The 16535-nt window shown below is 52.5% G+C and overlaps 5 protein-coding genes across 5 annotated transcripts; 2 read left to right on the forward strand and 3 right to left on the reverse strand.

The window, feature by feature from the left end:
* Window positions 1-228: 228 nt before the first annotated feature.
* On the forward strand, window positions 229-4171 carry pld2 (putative phospholipase D (PLD); the record flags this gene model as incomplete). Its single annotated transcript, XM_041692170.1, has 5 exons — window positions 229-429; window positions 509-860; window positions 917-1060; window positions 1111-3440; window positions 3488-4171. 5 exons carry the CDS (start codon window positions 229-231, stop codon window positions 4169-4171), a joined length of 3711 nt encoding a protein of 1236 aa, XP_041545582.1.
* A 1862-nt stretch (window positions 4172-6033) lies between these two features.
* Window positions 6034-8158, reverse strand: AKAW2_60085A (uncharacterized protein; the record flags this gene model as incomplete). Its single annotated transcript, XM_041692171.1, has 3 exons — window positions 6034-7489; window positions 7538-7823; window positions 7873-8158. The coding sequence occupies 3 exons, from the start codon at window positions 8156-8158 to the stop codon at window positions 6034-6036; spliced, it is 2028 nt and encodes a 675-aa protein (XP_041545583.1).
* A 1611-nt stretch (window positions 8159-9769) lies between these two features.
* On the reverse strand, window positions 9770-11492 carry AKAW2_60086A (uncharacterized protein; the record flags this gene model as incomplete). Its single annotated transcript, XM_041692172.1, has 2 exons — window positions 9770-11066; window positions 11125-11492. 2 exons carry the CDS (start codon window positions 11490-11492, stop codon window positions 9770-9772), a joined length of 1665 nt encoding a protein of 554 aa, XP_041545584.1.
* An 805-nt stretch (window positions 11493-12297) lies between these two features.
* AKAW2_60087S (histidine phosphatase family protein) lies at window positions 12298-14084 on the forward strand (the record flags this gene model as incomplete). The annotated part of the gene is made up of 2 exons (XM_041692173.1): window positions 12298-12635; window positions 12686-14084. The coding sequence occupies 2 exons, from the start codon at window positions 12298-12300 to the stop codon at window positions 14082-14084; spliced, it is 1737 nt and encodes a 578-aa protein (XP_041545585.1).
* Window positions 14085-14319: 235 nt separating this feature from the next.
* On the reverse strand, window positions 14320-16375 carry AKAW2_60088A (uncharacterized protein; the record flags this gene model as incomplete). The annotated part of the gene is made up of 2 exons (XM_041692174.1): window positions 14320-15423; window positions 15470-16375. 2 exons carry the CDS (start codon window positions 16373-16375, stop codon window positions 14320-14322), a joined length of 2010 nt encoding a protein of 669 aa, XP_041545586.1.
* Window positions 16376-16535: the final 160 nt, after the last annotated feature.

Consider the following 16535-nt stretch of genomic DNA (forward strand, 5'->3'; position numbering starts at 1 on the left):
CATCCATCCATCTTTCTCTGTCTCCACTGGGCTGATCCCCTCCTCTTCCCTCTTCCCTCTCTTCTCCCCTCCCCACTATTTCTACTACTAATAGCTCCTGTTTCACCCCTGGGTGGTTTGCTAGTCTCCCACCTCAAAAGTAATCCTCTGTGAGGATTCTCTGTTATACTACCTCTATCTTCAACCTCTTCTTTTACTCACCATTTTGTTTTTGTGTCCCACTGTATCATGACCCGCCCCGAAGACGACCTGGCTTATGGCCAGTATTACCAGGACTCCGCCCGGGGAGCTTCTTCCGGAGACTCCTCCAGGGGTCTGAGTGACACTTTCAAGAAGCTCAAACAGACCTACAAGTCTCACCAGTCGCAACAGGGCTCTTCCCAGCAGACTCAGCAGTCACAGCAATCCCAGTCCGCCAGCTACTACAATGTATGTGAAAGTTGTTGTTGCCTGTACCTGGTCACTTGGCCCGATCTCCGGTACTAACCGCCCCGTCCCTCTTCTTCAGACTTCGAACCAGACCTATCAGTCCCAAGGTCCCTCGCAGTCCCAGCCACACCCTCCCCCTCAGCAACAACAACCCCATCCGTCGAAACCCCAGAAGCAGGACAAATTCTCCGGCTTGTTTGGCAAGCTCGAGGAATTCGGCAATGAGGTGGCACAGAAACTGGGTACCGCGCTCGACCCCCAGGCCTATGCCGAGTATGGCGCACCAAAGCCGCAGACGGAGAACCGCTTCGGGAGCTTTGCATCCCCGCGTCAGGGTAACGAGGTCAAGTGGCACGTGGACGGTTGTGCCTACTTCTATGCGGTGTCCAAGGCATTGGAGAGTGCCAAGGAGTATATCTGGATTCTGGACTGTAGGTATCCCAGGGACCGCCGTGTTGGAGGGTGTGAGGCTAACAAGGTATTTCAGGGTGGCTTTCTCCGGAACTTTACCTGAGACGTCCCCCGGCGAAGCACGAACAGTACCGGCTGGATCGGATGCTGTTGGCTGCAGCGCAGCGCGGAGTCCGGGTGAACATCATTGTGTACAAGGAGGTGACCCAGGCACTGACCCGTATGTTTCCTGCGTCCTTTGCGTGAACCGGCCGCTGATTTGGCTTGCAGTTTCCTCCCATCACACCAAGCACCATCTGGAAGACCTCCACGAAAACATTGCCGTATTCCGTCATCCCGATCATCTTCCCGACCGCCAGGAACTCGAGGCGTCCATCCACACGTCTCTCCAGAACCTGTCTCTCGATGCCGGAAACCTGGCCAAGATGTCCGAAGATGCTATCAAGGGCATCTACGGCATGCACGAGGATGTCATTCTGTACTGGGCTCACCACGAGAAGCTTTGCCTCATTGATGGCCGCATTGCCTTTATGGGCGGTCTGGATATGTGCTTTGGCCGTTGGGACACCAACCAGCATGAACTGGCGGACGTGCATGGCCAGGACCTGAACAAGATTGTCTTCCCTGGTCAGGACTACAACAACGCCAGAGTGAGCGACTTCCACGATGTTGCCCACTGGGAGCAGAACCAGCTGGACCGGAAGGATACTTCCCGCATGGGTTGGTCCGACATCTCGGTCAGCTTGCACGGTCCGGTCGTTGAAGATCTGAGGAAGCACTTCGTTCAGCGGTGGAACTTCATCTATGACTCCAAGTACCAGTCGCGCAACAACTCGAGATACGCCAGATTGTCCCTGTACGGCCGGCCCACCTCAGGCCCTCAGCAGCAAGGTCCCCAACAGGGTGGTCAGGCTCAGAAGCCGCCGGCATCCCCTCAGCCTGGTGCCACCGGCCCTCCTGCACCAAGCTGGCAACAGCAGGCTGCGTCTCCCCAGCCTGGGGCGAACCCTGGTCCTCCCGCTCCCAGCTGGCAGCAACAGGCAGCTCCGTCGCAGAGTGCCCAGCCGCCTAGTACTAGCAGCTCTTCTACCCCAAGCTGGCAGCAGCAGCAGACCGGGGTTGCTACGACTCAGCCTCCCAGCGCTGCTAACCCCGCGACACCAACCTGGCAGCAGCAGGCACCGGTACCCCAGGGTGGCTACCCAGCCAGTCACTCCCCCAACCCTAGCAGCCAAGAGAAGCCCAGCTGGCAACAACAGACTGCGCAGCCCAGCAGCTACAACCAACCCCAGGCGCAAAACACCGGTAGCCAGGAGAAACCTAGCTGGCAACAGCAGCCTGCGCAGCCTACCGGCTACAGCCAGCCCCAGACGCAAAGCACTGGCAGTCAAGAAAAGCCCAGCTGGCAACAGCAGAGCTCGGAGCCACCCGCGTACTCGGCTCACCCACAGCAGCACTACACGTACAGTGGTGACTCCTTCCCTCCACCCCCTCCTGGTCCCCCGCCAGCCCAAGGTACTGCGCAGACGTCTTATCAGGCGTACAATCCCCAGCAGCAGCAGCAGCAGCAGCCTCAGAGCCATACACCTACCCAAGCCCAGAGTCAAGGCCAGACCCAGTACTATCCGCCTCCTCCGAGCCAGGAGATCCATCACTCGCAGACCCGCGGTATCCACGATGCATCAGGCGGATATGGCAACTCTGAGAGGGGCTTCAACCCCCGCCGTCTGCGTGAGAACTTCATGGACTACAGCAACGTCCTGCGCGGCGAGTTGGCGGGCCAGATCCATCAGTACCAGGATCGTTTCTCCACTCATGGCCGTCAAGCCAGTCAGCCCCGTGGTAACATGACTTGCCAGATCGTGCGCAGCTGCTCGAAGTGGAGTAACGGCACCTCGACCGAGCATTCCATTCAGGATGCGTACGCGGCGGTCATTCGCAACAGTCAGCACTTTATCTACATTGAGAACCAGTTCTTCATCACGGCGACTGGCGATGCGCAGAAGCCGGTGGAGAACAAGATTGGTGTTGCCATTGTGGAGCGTATTCTGCGCGCAGCCCGTGCTGGGGAGAAGTTCAAGATCATTGTTGTGATCCCCTCCGTTCCTTGCTTTGCCGGAGACTTGAGCGACGAGTCCACCCTTGGTACTCGCGCTATCATGGAGTTCCAGTACAACTGCATCAACCGTGGAGGTAGCAGTATCATGGAGATGATTGCCAAGGAGGGTTTCAACCCGATGGACTACATCCGGTTCTATAACCTGCGTAACTACGACCGCATCAATGTCAGTGGCCCGCTGATGCAGGCCGAACAGCAGAGCGGCGTCAATTACGAGGATGCCCGCAAGCAGCAGGATGTGGCGACCGGTGGCCCTGGTAGTTATGGTCCCGGTGCTCCTCGGGCAGCTTTCGACACCACCGCGCCTTACCAGCAGTACCAGCAGGCTGCCCAGCAGGTGGGCGGTAAGTCTGGCCAGTGGGATAGTGTGAGCAGCTGCTACATGCTCAATGGTCCGGACATTCGCAATGTCCCTTGGAATGGACCTCCGGAGGCTGAGATTGATGCGTTTGTCACGGAGGAGCTTTATGTTCACTCCAAGGTATGTTAGCCTTCACATGGTATAAAAGCAGGACTAACAAGATGCAGGTGATGGTCGCTGACGACCGTGTTGCCATTGTCGGATCGGCCAACTTGAATGATCGCTCTCAACTGGGAACTCACGACTCGGAAATCGCCATCGTCATTGAGGACTACACCCCTGTGCAGTCCCGCATGAACGGCCAGCCCTGGACTGCCAGCCGGTTCGCCGCCTCCCTTCGTCGCCAGCTGTTCCGCAAGCACTTGGGACTGCTGCCACCCCAGGACCCGGAGCGACCGGATGGCAACTTTGAGCCCGTGGGCGTTCCCAACACCACCGACTTTGAGTCACCCGAGAGCCAGGTCGTCGCTGATCCGCTGGCGGATACGCTGCACAGTATGTGGAACACGCGGGCTCGGACGAACACGGAAGTGTTCCGCAAGGTCTTCCATTCGGTTCCGGATGACACCGTGCGCAACTGGGCCACGTACAAGGAGTTCTACGGATACTACTTCCACAACGCGGACAAGCAGGCGTATGGCGAGGACGAGTCCAGACCTGCTCGCTACAAGTATGGGCACGTGGTCCGCGATGACTTCCCACCGGGTCCGGAGGGAGTCAGGCAAGTCAAAGAACTGCTCAGCCAGGTCAAGGGCACATTGGTGGAGATGCCTTTGATGTTCCTGATCGAGGAGGATGTGGCGAAGGAGGGGTTGACGCTGAATGAGATTACGGAGCCAATCTACACTTGATTGCATTTGATTTGACGAGATAAGCGGATTGCCATAGCTTTGTTAGGGATACTAGCCATGAATTTATTCTTTGATTGTAGTAGATGAGTGTGGTTGATGTTGATATTGTTCTCGAGAACAATACTAAGCGGCTGGTTCTGATTGGGTGCCACCGCCCGTCGATAAACTATGCACCGAAAACCCGGGATTCCCATCGCCGATAATGTTGTCTGCTCCAGCTATTCGTGTGCCCTGCAGTCAAAGATGTCTTTCAGCTCTAGACTGAATATGTACCCACATGACTGTATTTGCCTACACACAATGTACAACACTTCCATCTGCATTAAACCCATTCCCGATGCAGACAGTCTATCTCAGCAGGTGCCGCGACAATCCGGTACCTTTCGTATTCATCCATTCCCGCCCTGGTTATGATAGAGCTTCTGTCGGACTAGCCTCACCAGGAACAATAGAGCCATAGATAGTATTGACTGGGACGCCCCAATCAAATTACCTCCTGCATTGCCCGAAAATCGTCTAGACAATCTCCGATCAAATCAGGTACCTGCAATGGTATCTACACCTATCCCTAGAAGGATTGGCCCTGTGACACTGCTTCATGATGAATGAATGAATCCACACCCAATGCACCTCAATCCAAACAACCGCACTACCTGAATCATGAAAATGCAGATGAATCCGGATCCGAATGCCTTTTCCACAGCACAGATATTGACACATACCATGAACCAATGTAGACATCAAAGAACCCCCTCCCAAGGGAGAAGCAAGATAGAGTAAGAAAAACATCTATATAAACCCCCTCAACCACCCCCCAAACCTCCCCTTCTTCTTCTTCTCCTCATCACAAAAACAAAACAAGCATTTCAAAAAGAAAACTTTTTGCAACGCAAATCACTATCAATCATCATGTCTCCCTACCAAGTTGCTAAGGACTCTGTCTCTTGCGGTATGCCCGCCTCCTCCTCCTCTTCATCTGCTATGCACAATGCAAAAGGTGAGTGATAGGGAATGATACTAACGAAATTATAATACAATATAGCCGGCTCCCCCGGTGGCGGCTGCGTGGTCATGTAAAGACCCCACTGCGAAGAAACCCACGAGATAAAAAACCCGAGTTTTTTCCATTTCATTCCATGCAAAGTCAATATTTATGCAAAAACTAAACCGCCAATCTGCAAAATGTCAACCAGGGATAGATAGTCAATGCTCGCTCTGACTATCCCCCACGACTGCAAATCCAACATACCAAGAAAAAAAGGACCCGTGACCGCTTATCTCGCTTACCCTATACCTTATACCTACCTACCTACCTACCTCGCAAGTCATTTCGATATCAACAAAAAAAACACCCCACAAAACCCACATGAAAATATATAAGGGGGAGATATGCCCGTGAACTGCGTTGCACGTGGCGCTTTGAACCTTTTTTTATTCTTTTGCTATATGAACTGATATTGAACCTCGAATCCTGTCCTTGGTCTTTTATTCCATCTTTCTTTCTTTCTACTTTTTCTCACTCAACTCTCTGCACGACATTGGGATATTATGATTATTGAGAACTGGATGGTCCCTTTTTTTTGGTATTTGGATTTGGATAGTTGGGTTGGTTGGTTTGGCTTTTGCTTTCAATGGATGGAATTTTACTCGGGAATGGTCATGTTTTCAACTTTACTTTTTGGATGAGTTGATGTTCAGTTTTCGGGATGGGAATTTTTTTCGAGGGGATATTATATATATTTTTTATAGAGTCAATATATTTATATTCGATTCTATAATTCTTTTCTTCTTGGTTATGTACTTCATAGCTGTATGGTATGTGTAGTAGGGTGATAATATGTGGAATGGTGGAAGGGGGGGAGCTAAGGGAGCAACCCCTCACGCAAACCAGCAATCAACCGCCTCATCATCGGGTTCACTTCTCCCGTCATCTTCTCTACCTGCACCACCTCCTTCTCGATCTTATCTTCTATATCACGGAGAAGGTCCCTCGTTGCGGCCAGTGCTCCGTACTCGCGGAGCAGAAGAACCAAGCAGCTATAGTTCACCGAGTTACCGCAGGGGTCTCGCTTCTCTTCTGCTGCGCAGGAGCAGCCACCGCTCTTGGTGGACTCCTTGCTGCCTTCGAAGAGGTATCGGGAGATCTGTGCCCGGCTGTCCGGTTTGATATTGGCGAGGCGAATAACCGGGTACGAGAGCACGCGTGCATCGGTGGATTTACTCAGTTGGGTGTCTCGGTTGTGGAACGAGAGGTAGTCCTCCTTCACGTGGACGAAGCGAGCGAGTAAGGTAGCCAGGGGCGTGAGATCGGGCTTGCAGTGGAAGGGGATACAGCTCTCAGCTTGGAGGAGGTTGACGAGGAGTGTATATAGAGAGCCGGTGGTGTCGTCGACGACGGAGAGGTATTCGGCCTCGGATGGGATGCACGCGTTGTACTTCCAGTTAAGTTCTCTGCTGTGTCCGGCGTATAGACGGTTGAAGCCGTTCAGGAGGATGTCTGTGGCGAGGGCAGGGTTGGCCAGGGCGCGGGCCTCCGATACCGACTGGATGAAGGTGTAGTAGGCGCTGTTGGTAGCCTGCATGGTACCGAAGACGGCGTGTGCAGTGGGCTGGTTGTAGCGGTGGGTGTTGTCGGCGGTGATGTCGGTTAGGGTTGTAGTTGCGTTTTGCAATGAGGTGATGAGAGACGAGATGCATTTGACTGCTGGGGGTGGGGCACGGGTCCATGTGTTTAATGCGGAGGGGGCCATGTTGAGGATCTGGACTGAGGGAGACGGGGGCATGGAGCTGATGTAGTTGGTCACGGCGGTGAGGGTTGTGGATTCGCTGCGCTCGTAGGTGCCGGAGTATGATGTGTGTCGGGATGATGAGAAGGACATGGTAGAGGCCGGGGTGGTGACTCGTGTCCATTCGGAGGGGGAGCATGAGCAGGCGCTGGATGAGCTATTGCAGGAGCCAGATGAGGATAAGGCACGCCAGTAATTGTAGCCTGCCATTGCCATTCCGGCTGCTTCGATCCAGCGGCGGAGAGGCATGGACTCGACGGGGTATTTTGCGTAGATGTCTGCTTGGAGAGAGCGGTAGCGGAACTCGAGGTCCATGATCCTGCTTTTCAGTCCTTCTTTTCCTTGAAAAGGGAGATTTGGCATTCTGCAAAAGTCGGTTTGGTAGGATGCTGTGGTAGTGGTGTTCGCACCCCAGTACTCGTCATTCAGCATGTGGTATTCATCCACTACGGTCTTGATGTCGCGGAGGACGATGCGGTCCATTTCGGTTAGTTTCATGCCTATGGCAAACTCGAGGATGGGCCAGAAGGTTCTATGTCTGTGAGAATGGAGTCTTGAGGTGTGGAAGTCGGCGACGTACCTAAACGCTGAGTTCTTTCTACATCCGAATGACATTGGTTCTGGCGCGACAGCTTTCCCGAGAAGCTCAAGAATAAGGATACCCTGTTCTCGATCAAACTGAATAGCCTCAGTGGCCACCTCGTAGATCAGTGTCCGCAGCTGGGCCTGTCTGTCGCCAAACTCCTTGTTGCATGCACTAGGACAAGAGCACGACGAAGCTGAAGCGACAGAGCACCGATCCATGCATCGGGTCAGCATGTTGTAGATTTCTGCCCTGCTCTGGGAGTCCAATTGTTCGGAAAATGCTGTAATACTTTATTAGTTGTGTGCAATAGGAATGAGGATGGCACTTACCATCACACAAGTGGCCCAATTCAATCAACTTCACAGCCGTTGCCATTCTATCTGGCAATGCCTCCGGGACCACCAAGGAAAGCAGGTTTCTTCCAACATTAACTGGGCGGGATGACACACTGCCACAGCGAATAGCATCCCAGATACAAGCGAGCTTTTGCGCGGCAGTGATGGCGATTTCACTGTATTTGCTGATCCGCACCGGTAGGGTTGTGAACGCGCCGGAGTTGCGGACGTCGATCTCGTTGACGGTGGTTGAGTTGATCCAGGTTGTTGAGCACTCCATAATGATTGTTCAAGCGCGTGGTGTTTGAACTAGAATGGTGAAGATGAAGATGAGATGAAAGGTGGATGTGCGATATCGTGGGGCATTATATAGCATTCAGGGGCGGACCACGGACTGTGGCTCAACTTGCGGGATTCATCATCTCTTGGTCGGTGTATGCATGATTCCGATATATCCACTTGCTTCCTGTGGCTGACCTGCAAAAGGAGCATAATATCGGACGAAGCGCATTAGGATGGTGCGGTTCTCCGGAGACATATCAGATTTGGCGGTGTTCCTTGCGTGCCATAACCAGTGCTGCATGTGATCTCCCATTGCGGTGGCGTTCTGCTTATCTGCTTGGATACCGGGGAATGAGGCTGAATTGCCTCTGGAAATTTATTACCAGATAGTAGGAGCACAGTGTGTGCTGCTAGATTAGCTATTGCTTAATCAAAAAGAAAATAACGATCCAGGCAGTTGGGGCACTCACATGACTACTAAACTGCGGCATCACTCGCCCGGGCACTGTCACAAATCAAATAGATTAACTATCATGAGACAAATTGCACTTCAAGCTCTCAACTTCATAGATAGACTACCTTATGCTTTTTCCTTCTCGCCCTTTTTTCTCTTCTGAGAGGGTTCTTCCTTTTTTGTGGGTGGCAGCGGCGAGGTTATCTTCTCCGACACATGAGTTGTCATATAAGAACACCTCTATTACTGTGATGGTATCATCGTACACTACATAAGTATCTGAATGACTATAACATACACTATACTAACTTAACATCACCACTAAACTGCCCGGACCTTGATAACAGCCTCATGGAGGGTTACTCCTTCGAAATATTCCGCCGCACCACGCCAGGTCTTTTCCATGTGTGAGGCAGTACGGGCTTCGACTGGGGTTGCCCTAATCCATGCTTCATGGATGAAAGCAGTTGCAGCAACTAAGGAAACAAGTAGTCCAAGCCCGGAAGGCGAAGATAGCGAGTCACGTAGCGCCGATTTAGCGTGTCCCACATCTTCTTCATCGTCATGAACTCGACCGACTGTTCCAACCACGAACAGGCAGATCTAAGCTCCGACTCTTCCTACCCCCCATTGCTTGACAAAGCCACGATCCAAGATGCTATGCAAATTGCTCTGACTGGGCTGCAGCATGATGCACATCTTATGCACACTTCCAATAATGATGACTGAGCCACAGCAGTGAGGCTTCATATGAAATTTATAGTTGCGTGGATACATTCCAGACATATGTGCATGTCGGTGATACGATTCGATTAGATTGAACCAAGGGGCCGGTAGCTATCTTGCAGCCATTTATTGACTGACCATCAGTCCTCGGGCCTTCCCGTACATACTATCTTTTTTTCTGTTTTTTTTTCCTCTAGGAGTGGACCCTATTTTCCTGCGACCATCCGATTTCTGAAGATTCACAAGCAGCTTCTCCAAGCCACCGCTTTTTCATCGATCGGTCGGAAGTATATCCCAGCAGCCAACGTGCCGGTTCAACGCGTATACTAGCAGATACGATTTCAACACGTCTTGTTATGATCTGTCATCATATCACGTGCAGCAACTTATACTCTGGAATCCCTAGGTAGTCAGGGAAAAGAGACACATTCAGGCACCAACACCACCGAAAAGCGGGTTTTGAACCCTGGCCGCACCGCTGCGCAGTCCATCCTTCTTCTCAAACCAGATCATTTCCTTGAGCGTTTCCTCCAACTGCAGACCCAACCTTGTGACTTGAGCATCTTCTATCACAAACTCCGCTTTTACGATGTCATCACTGCCATCGAGCCAATCAGTAAGATGAGCATCGAATTGTCGGCCATCGGACACATGTTCGAATTTCAAGGTAAACCCCATTGAGCGATCTGTAGCATCGATGAAGAGCGCATCATCTCTGATCTGAACCAGTAAGTTATGATACCCAGGATTCCAGTAGTTGCCAGCGTAAGCACTGAGGGGTATTGTCGGTGGCTGCAGAGTATTCCGTTTTGGTTTTTGCTCGTTCACTTGGCCCTTCTGGATACCTGGACTTTTCTTCGCTTGGGTTTTCTTTTCCTGCTTTTTCTTCTCCTTCTTTTCCTGGTTCTTACTCATTGAATTTGCGTCTTTCGCCTCGGCCTGGGGTTTTGGACCGCGAATTTCAACAGATCGTGTGTCTTTGCTTTTGCTGTCCTGAGGTTTTTCGTCCGTGACTCCAAGGATATTGTCAATTAGCTTTTGGACAAGGGTCGCCGCAATGCCGCTTGCCCCATCTGAGTTTCCCATGATTACAGCACCGAATGAGAAATCAGGGAGAAAGAAGAAGCGACTTGCGAATCCAGAGAATACCCCATTATGGCCGACAACCATATGTCCCTTGTAAAAGTAGATATCCAGGCCAGCAGCATATGCTACCGGTGAGCTGTACCGCTTCCGTCTTCCTGGGTTTGGATTCACAAAAGTTCGCAGGCGAGTGAGCCCTTCATAAACATTTTTATTGATAGGGTCTTCGCGATTCATGAAAGCCTTGACAAATTTGATGAAGTCGTTCACGCTCGAAATGATAGACCCTGCGCCTTGGCCTTCTGGGTAGTCTGGACTTTCTAACCCACGGTATGTTGAGCCGGCCCTTTTCCATGTGTAGCCAGTTGCCATGCGGGATCCAAATTCTTTTGATCGTGCACTGCTGGGTTGAAGAGTAGTTGATGCCATGTCCAGAGGCTTGAAAAATCGCTCTTCGAGGAATGTACCAAAATCCTGTCCGCTCTTGACTTCCACAAGGTGGGTTGCCACTGTATACATCATGTTGCAGTAAATATACTTTGATCGAATGGGGGCCGCGACAGGGAGATTCCTGAGGTTTCTCGTAATGGATCGAGCATTGTCCGGCTTCGCCGCTCGCACACTCATATACGAATCGTCATGGCTGGCGCAATATGAATAGTCTTGAAGTCAAACAAGGAATTCGAGAAATATTAGCTCACCCAGGCATTCCACTTCTATGACTTAAGATGTCTTCCACGGTGACTCCTTCTGTGTATCCTTCTCCAGACATAACAAAGTCCTCGGGGAGAAGAGTCGACATTACGGTATCGTACTGAATATCCGGGAACATGTCATTATCGTCGACTAGCAATCCCACCGACGCAGCAGTGAGTGATTTAGCAGACGATGCAATGTCAAACAGCGTATCTGCTGTACAAGGTATTTCGGGATCCAGGCTCGCATGTCCATATCCCGCAGAGGCAATTTGATCATTATGTACGATTGCAATCGCCAGCCCCGGGACATGCTGCTGATTCATCAACTCTCTCACCTCTGACGCAAACCCTGCCGAGTGAAAAAGGTCCATATTGCTGATTTGACGAATTACCGGTGTGCCTTACGGAATACCACTGTATAGGCCTGTTCATGTAGGTTCCAGGCGGTTTCTTTGAGGGAAAAGACCTCAGTTCAAACCTTGAAATGACAGATGCCACCTGGAATGAGAATGGGGACCGGATTATAAGACGCTTGGTCAGCTGCAAGGCTTAACTATTTAACTAGTGTGCATGCCAGTGCCAAGTAGACTAGCTCTCAACGTTGGGGCCTGAGGATCAGCCCCGAGCAGCCCCGCACCTGGGCCCTTCGGGTTGCCCTAACCGGAGCGGCGGGGCATGTTGTACTAAAGCTGTCATTCTTCTAAAGCCAGAAATAGACTAGGCAGTTTACCAAAAGCACCTTTTATCGAAGATTGTTGAGATTGTTGAAGGTAGTCAATATTATACTGTATCACAGACACCTCTAAGTTGCAGAATCACCCTTTAGTCGGACGGTGTTTTCATGTCTGATTCGAGATCGAATGATAACAGGAACGAGCATTGACCAGATGGTGAGGTAACATGGCCAAGTGCGGAGACGCCATCCACGGTTCACACGAATCATGTTTCCAAAATATCGCATTCCCCTCTATCTCGGTACTCGATCCTCGTCATATCTGGAGTTAGACATAGATGCCAAGTGCCAATCAGAATTGGTGACAATGAACCTCGCACCCGGCTCCAGGGTACTTACATGGCAGATGCACTGACGTAAATAACTACTCCTTATGAAACTGGCTATCATACCTACCCTGGATTTATCTTCATCAACGCCTCCAAAATGATGCTTCTTGCAAAATGGGATTCCACATCTGCTGGCCCATTCTCCCTCTGCTCCTTGTCTCGCATGTCTCGGCCAACGATCAGTATGTGATAGGAGTGGCACCCACCACCACAGAGCCAGAATGGTTCAAAACCCGACCGCAAAGCTTCCAAGGTGTGCGCCTCTCCCTTTTCGCTTGCTCGATTAACAGTTCAGGATACACGGCGACCGGGGCTGCGCCGTTTCTGGCGCAGACGAACCCTGCTCCCTTTGGCAACCCGGCCACCTACACAGCCAACCATCCGCTGGAGACATCGCAGCCTATCCACGGAGCCAAAGACCGCAATATCTTCCACCACATGGGCATCTTAAGGTAAATCCACTCTGTGTCTTACTTCCAGCAAGCACTACATAGCCCGACAGTCCCTACTACCCCCGATCCGACGGATTCGGTGTAGACGAATACCCACGCCCCCAAGGCTCAAACATCACACAAATGCACATGCTGCACCGACACGGCTCACGCTATCCCAACAAAGACGAAGGCGACGACTTCGCCAACTGGGCCAAAACCCTCACCAACGCTACATCCCACGGCGCCATCTTCCACGACGAACTCTCCTTCATCCATAACTGGACCTACACCCTCGGCGCCAACATCCTCACCCTGCGAGGACGAGAAGACCTCCTAGAAAGCGGCATTCTCAACTTCTTCAACTACGGCCACCTCTACACCCCCGGAACCAAGATCGTCGCCCGCACCACCACTCAAGACCGCATGCTCAAAAGCGCCGAGAACTTCCTCGCGGGCTTCTTCCACCTCGACTGGGACGAGCACGTAAACCTACTCGCCATGATCGAAGAGCAGAACTTCAACACCTCTCTCCAAGCCAAAAACGCCTGTCCCAACGCCATGAACATCTCCTTTGACGACTACGTATCCAACACCGTCACCAAATGGAAATCCCACTACCTCGCCCACCGCACCCACCACCTCAACCACCTCTCCACCAACTACCACTGGACCACCAACGACACCTTCACCGCGCAAACCCTCTGCGCCTACGAAACCGTCGCCCTCGGCTACAGCCCCTGGTGCGCCCTCTTCACCTTCCCCGAATGGGAGGGATTCTCCTACACCTACGACCTCACCTTCGGCGGCAACGCAGGGTTTCAATGTCCCATCAGTCGCGCAATGGGCATCACCTGGGTAGAAGAGTTCCTCGCACGCGTCGAGAACCGCTCATTCTCAACAGAGGGATCATCCTCCGCCGCGAACCTCACCCTGAACACCAACCCAATCACCTTTCCCACCAATCAATCCCTCTACTTCGACTTCGTCCACGACAAGATCCTCCTCGGTGTCCTCACTGCCTTCGGACTGCGGCAGTTCGCTGACCTCCCGTTTCCCGAGTATACCTCCGATGTAAATGATGTCAAACTGCCCCGCCTGCACGACTTCCAAACAGCAAAAATCATCCCCTTCGCCGGCCGCCTTAACATCGAGATCATCCGCGCTCCACATAAGATTAACCCGAATCGTACCCATGATCCTCATCAGGATACTTATATGAAAGACACACAGGAGACTGGGTACGTGCATTTCCTGCTTAATCAGCGCACGGTGCCGCTACATCAGAGTCTTCCTGAGTGTCCGTTTCGGAGTGATGGGTGGTGCGAGTTGGATGCGTTTCTGCGGGCGCAGAGGGATAGTCTTCGGAAGGCGGAGTATGATTTCACCTGTGTGGGGGAGTGGGATTTGGGAGAGTTTGGGGAGGTGCAGGATGGGGTTCCTGTTCGGAAGAGGAGATTGAGATTGTAGCTTTGTAGTACGAAGGGGAGAGAAGGTAGTGTATCGTGTAGTTGTAGTTGTCATCGTTTAGTGATGGTATCATTTGTAATTTAAAGTTGCACAATGGAATGTTTTCATATAACAACATAAGCAGCCGCTTCCATGTATTTAGCCACTAGCTCTATCTCATCATATAGCAAGAGGTATCAATAGGCCTGCACATTGAATTCCTCAGGCCGGAATCAACTATGTACAGAACCCTCGTTCAAGGAGACGTCTCCTTCCGAATCATATCCACCCGCGCGATATCGTCCGCACTCGGCTCCGGCATGTCCGACTCATCCACAAAAGTCTCTCCGACCGCGTCTTCGACTTGTTCCAGCATGTATGAGATCAAGCCGACCGAGCGCGCCATTCCGACCTGGCTTAGGCTCTCGCCGACCGCTGCCTCGATCTTCCCGTCGCCACCGTTTTGCGCCAGGTCGGCTTCGAAGGCATGGCAGAGGGACTTGAGCGGCTCGAGGAAGCGATTGCGGAAGTAGACGTAAGTCTTTTCGAGTTGGAGCTGCTTGCGCAGGTGTGTTGAAGATACGATGGTGTAGTAGAGGCTGAGGGCCGCGTGGATGGAGGGGGATAGAGTCTGGGAGAACTTGATGAAGGATGCCACGAGGTCGGATGACACGTTCATGAACAAGTCGGAGGAATTAAAGAGCGAAGGGAACAGCACCGAGAAGTAGTGCGGGTCGAGGTAGACGCTAGGCTCTGCTGAAGTGCCAGCTTTGGACGAGTTTGCTGCTTCAAGGATACCCGTCTTGAGCCATCCAATCGCACTATCCTTGACGCTCTGGAAGCGGTCGTCTTCCAAAACGGTTCGGATCACTTTGAACTGGGTGACCTGCGATGGATGCGTCCGGATGATCGTTCCAGGAATGCGTCGGACGGAGCTATAATTTTGACGCGCAGTGCAAGCAGTCAAGGTCAGCACAAAGTCAATGAAGTCCTTCTCGTGGGGTGTCGTCTCGCTTGGCTTTTGCATGGAAAAGACCGTCAGCGTGAGCAGAGAGTCCAGCAGCACTTGGGGCTGTCCGAATGCCACTTCGTCTGGAGAATTGTATCCTCCGACGAAGTTCTGGAAGATCCGTGCCAAGTCAGGGAATATGGCGATCGGACTGACTTGGCCAGAGGAGAACAGTTCTGCGGTAGCCGCCCGCGCCGCGAGCAGCAACAAGGAGCCGTGTCTTTCTAACGGAATCTCATCCGCCTTCTTGGGCGGTTCCTCGAAGTCTAGAGGAAGAGGCTGGTCCTTCGGGGATTGAAGGGCAATTTCAAGCAGTTTCTGGTCATTGAGACCAAAATCTCGGGATAGAGCCTGCGGCCGTTAGTGAAACCCGGATAGCAAGTTGTTGGTAACCTACCGTGATCTTGGCAATGATCATGTCCCTCTCTTTCAGCTCTTTATGATTGGCAAATGCATCGCTCGGTGTCTCCTGCTTGGCCAGACGCAGACCGGGTTGCAACTTCTCCTGCAGTCTAATCGCCCAGGACATACCCGGGTCTGACGGCCCAGTGAAGCTCAGCAGGTATGACTTGAGAACCTCGATGAGACCGAATTGTAGGAACTTCTGAACCAGAACCGACTCATCATCGCTTGCCGGGGACGGGGACTGGACCTCTGCTTCCGGATCCGGTGCTGATTTCTCCGAAAGACGCAGCACGCTCGACTCGCTGGGCACTCTGGGTGGCGGTGCCGGCCTCTTGGATGGCGAGACGTCTCTGAAAAACTCCAGCATCGCATACGTTGTCTCGTTCGTAGGCATGAGGGTATATGCCTCCAGTACAGCCTGCAGCGATGTCGCTAGGAACCGACTTGGGGATTTGGTCTGGATACGGGAATGGAGAACCGATAGCATCGAGACCAGAGTATTGAACTGCAAGATATGGCGCGGCAGGGCCGCATTTTTCGATGCGCCGTCCGTAGCATCTTGCGACGCTTCATCAGCCTTAGCCGCGCCATCGTCGCTATCGTCATCCTCGTCCTCGGGCTGTAACTGCATGAGCGCATCGGAAACTCGCAATATCACCTCTCTTGGGTTGCCCAGGCGGGCAATGTCGTGCAGGCAATCGAGGGATTGGGGCAACATAGGCAGCAACAGCTGCACCAAGTCCCAGCCGATGTTGGTCGTCAGGACTTCATCCTGAAGGAGCTTGTGGAGGATGGGAAGGCGGGCGGGGGTGAGTTGGTATTCGAGGAGGGTGAGATAGGTGAGGTAGTCAGTGGCTGGCGGCAGGGCCTGAATGAGCGGATCTTCTTCGGCGGCCATTGCAAGGTCGGAGGTACAGCTGGGGGTAAAAGAATGGGATGGGAGAGATGGCCAGCCAGCAGGAGAGATTGCAGCTGGTCGAGACGGGACAGCCGAAACACGGGGTGGGAGAAACGAGCAGCCAGAGGGAGGCAGAAGGGCAGCAGGCCCATTGGGGGGA

This window comes from Aspergillus luchuensis, chromosome 6 (genome assembly GCF_016861625.1).
Source record: "Aspergillus luchuensis IFO 4308 DNA, chromosome 6, nearly complete sequence".
NCBI classification, from domain to species: domain Eukaryota; kingdom Fungi; phylum Ascomycota; class Eurotiomycetes; order Eurotiales; family Aspergillaceae; genus Aspergillus; species Aspergillus luchuensis.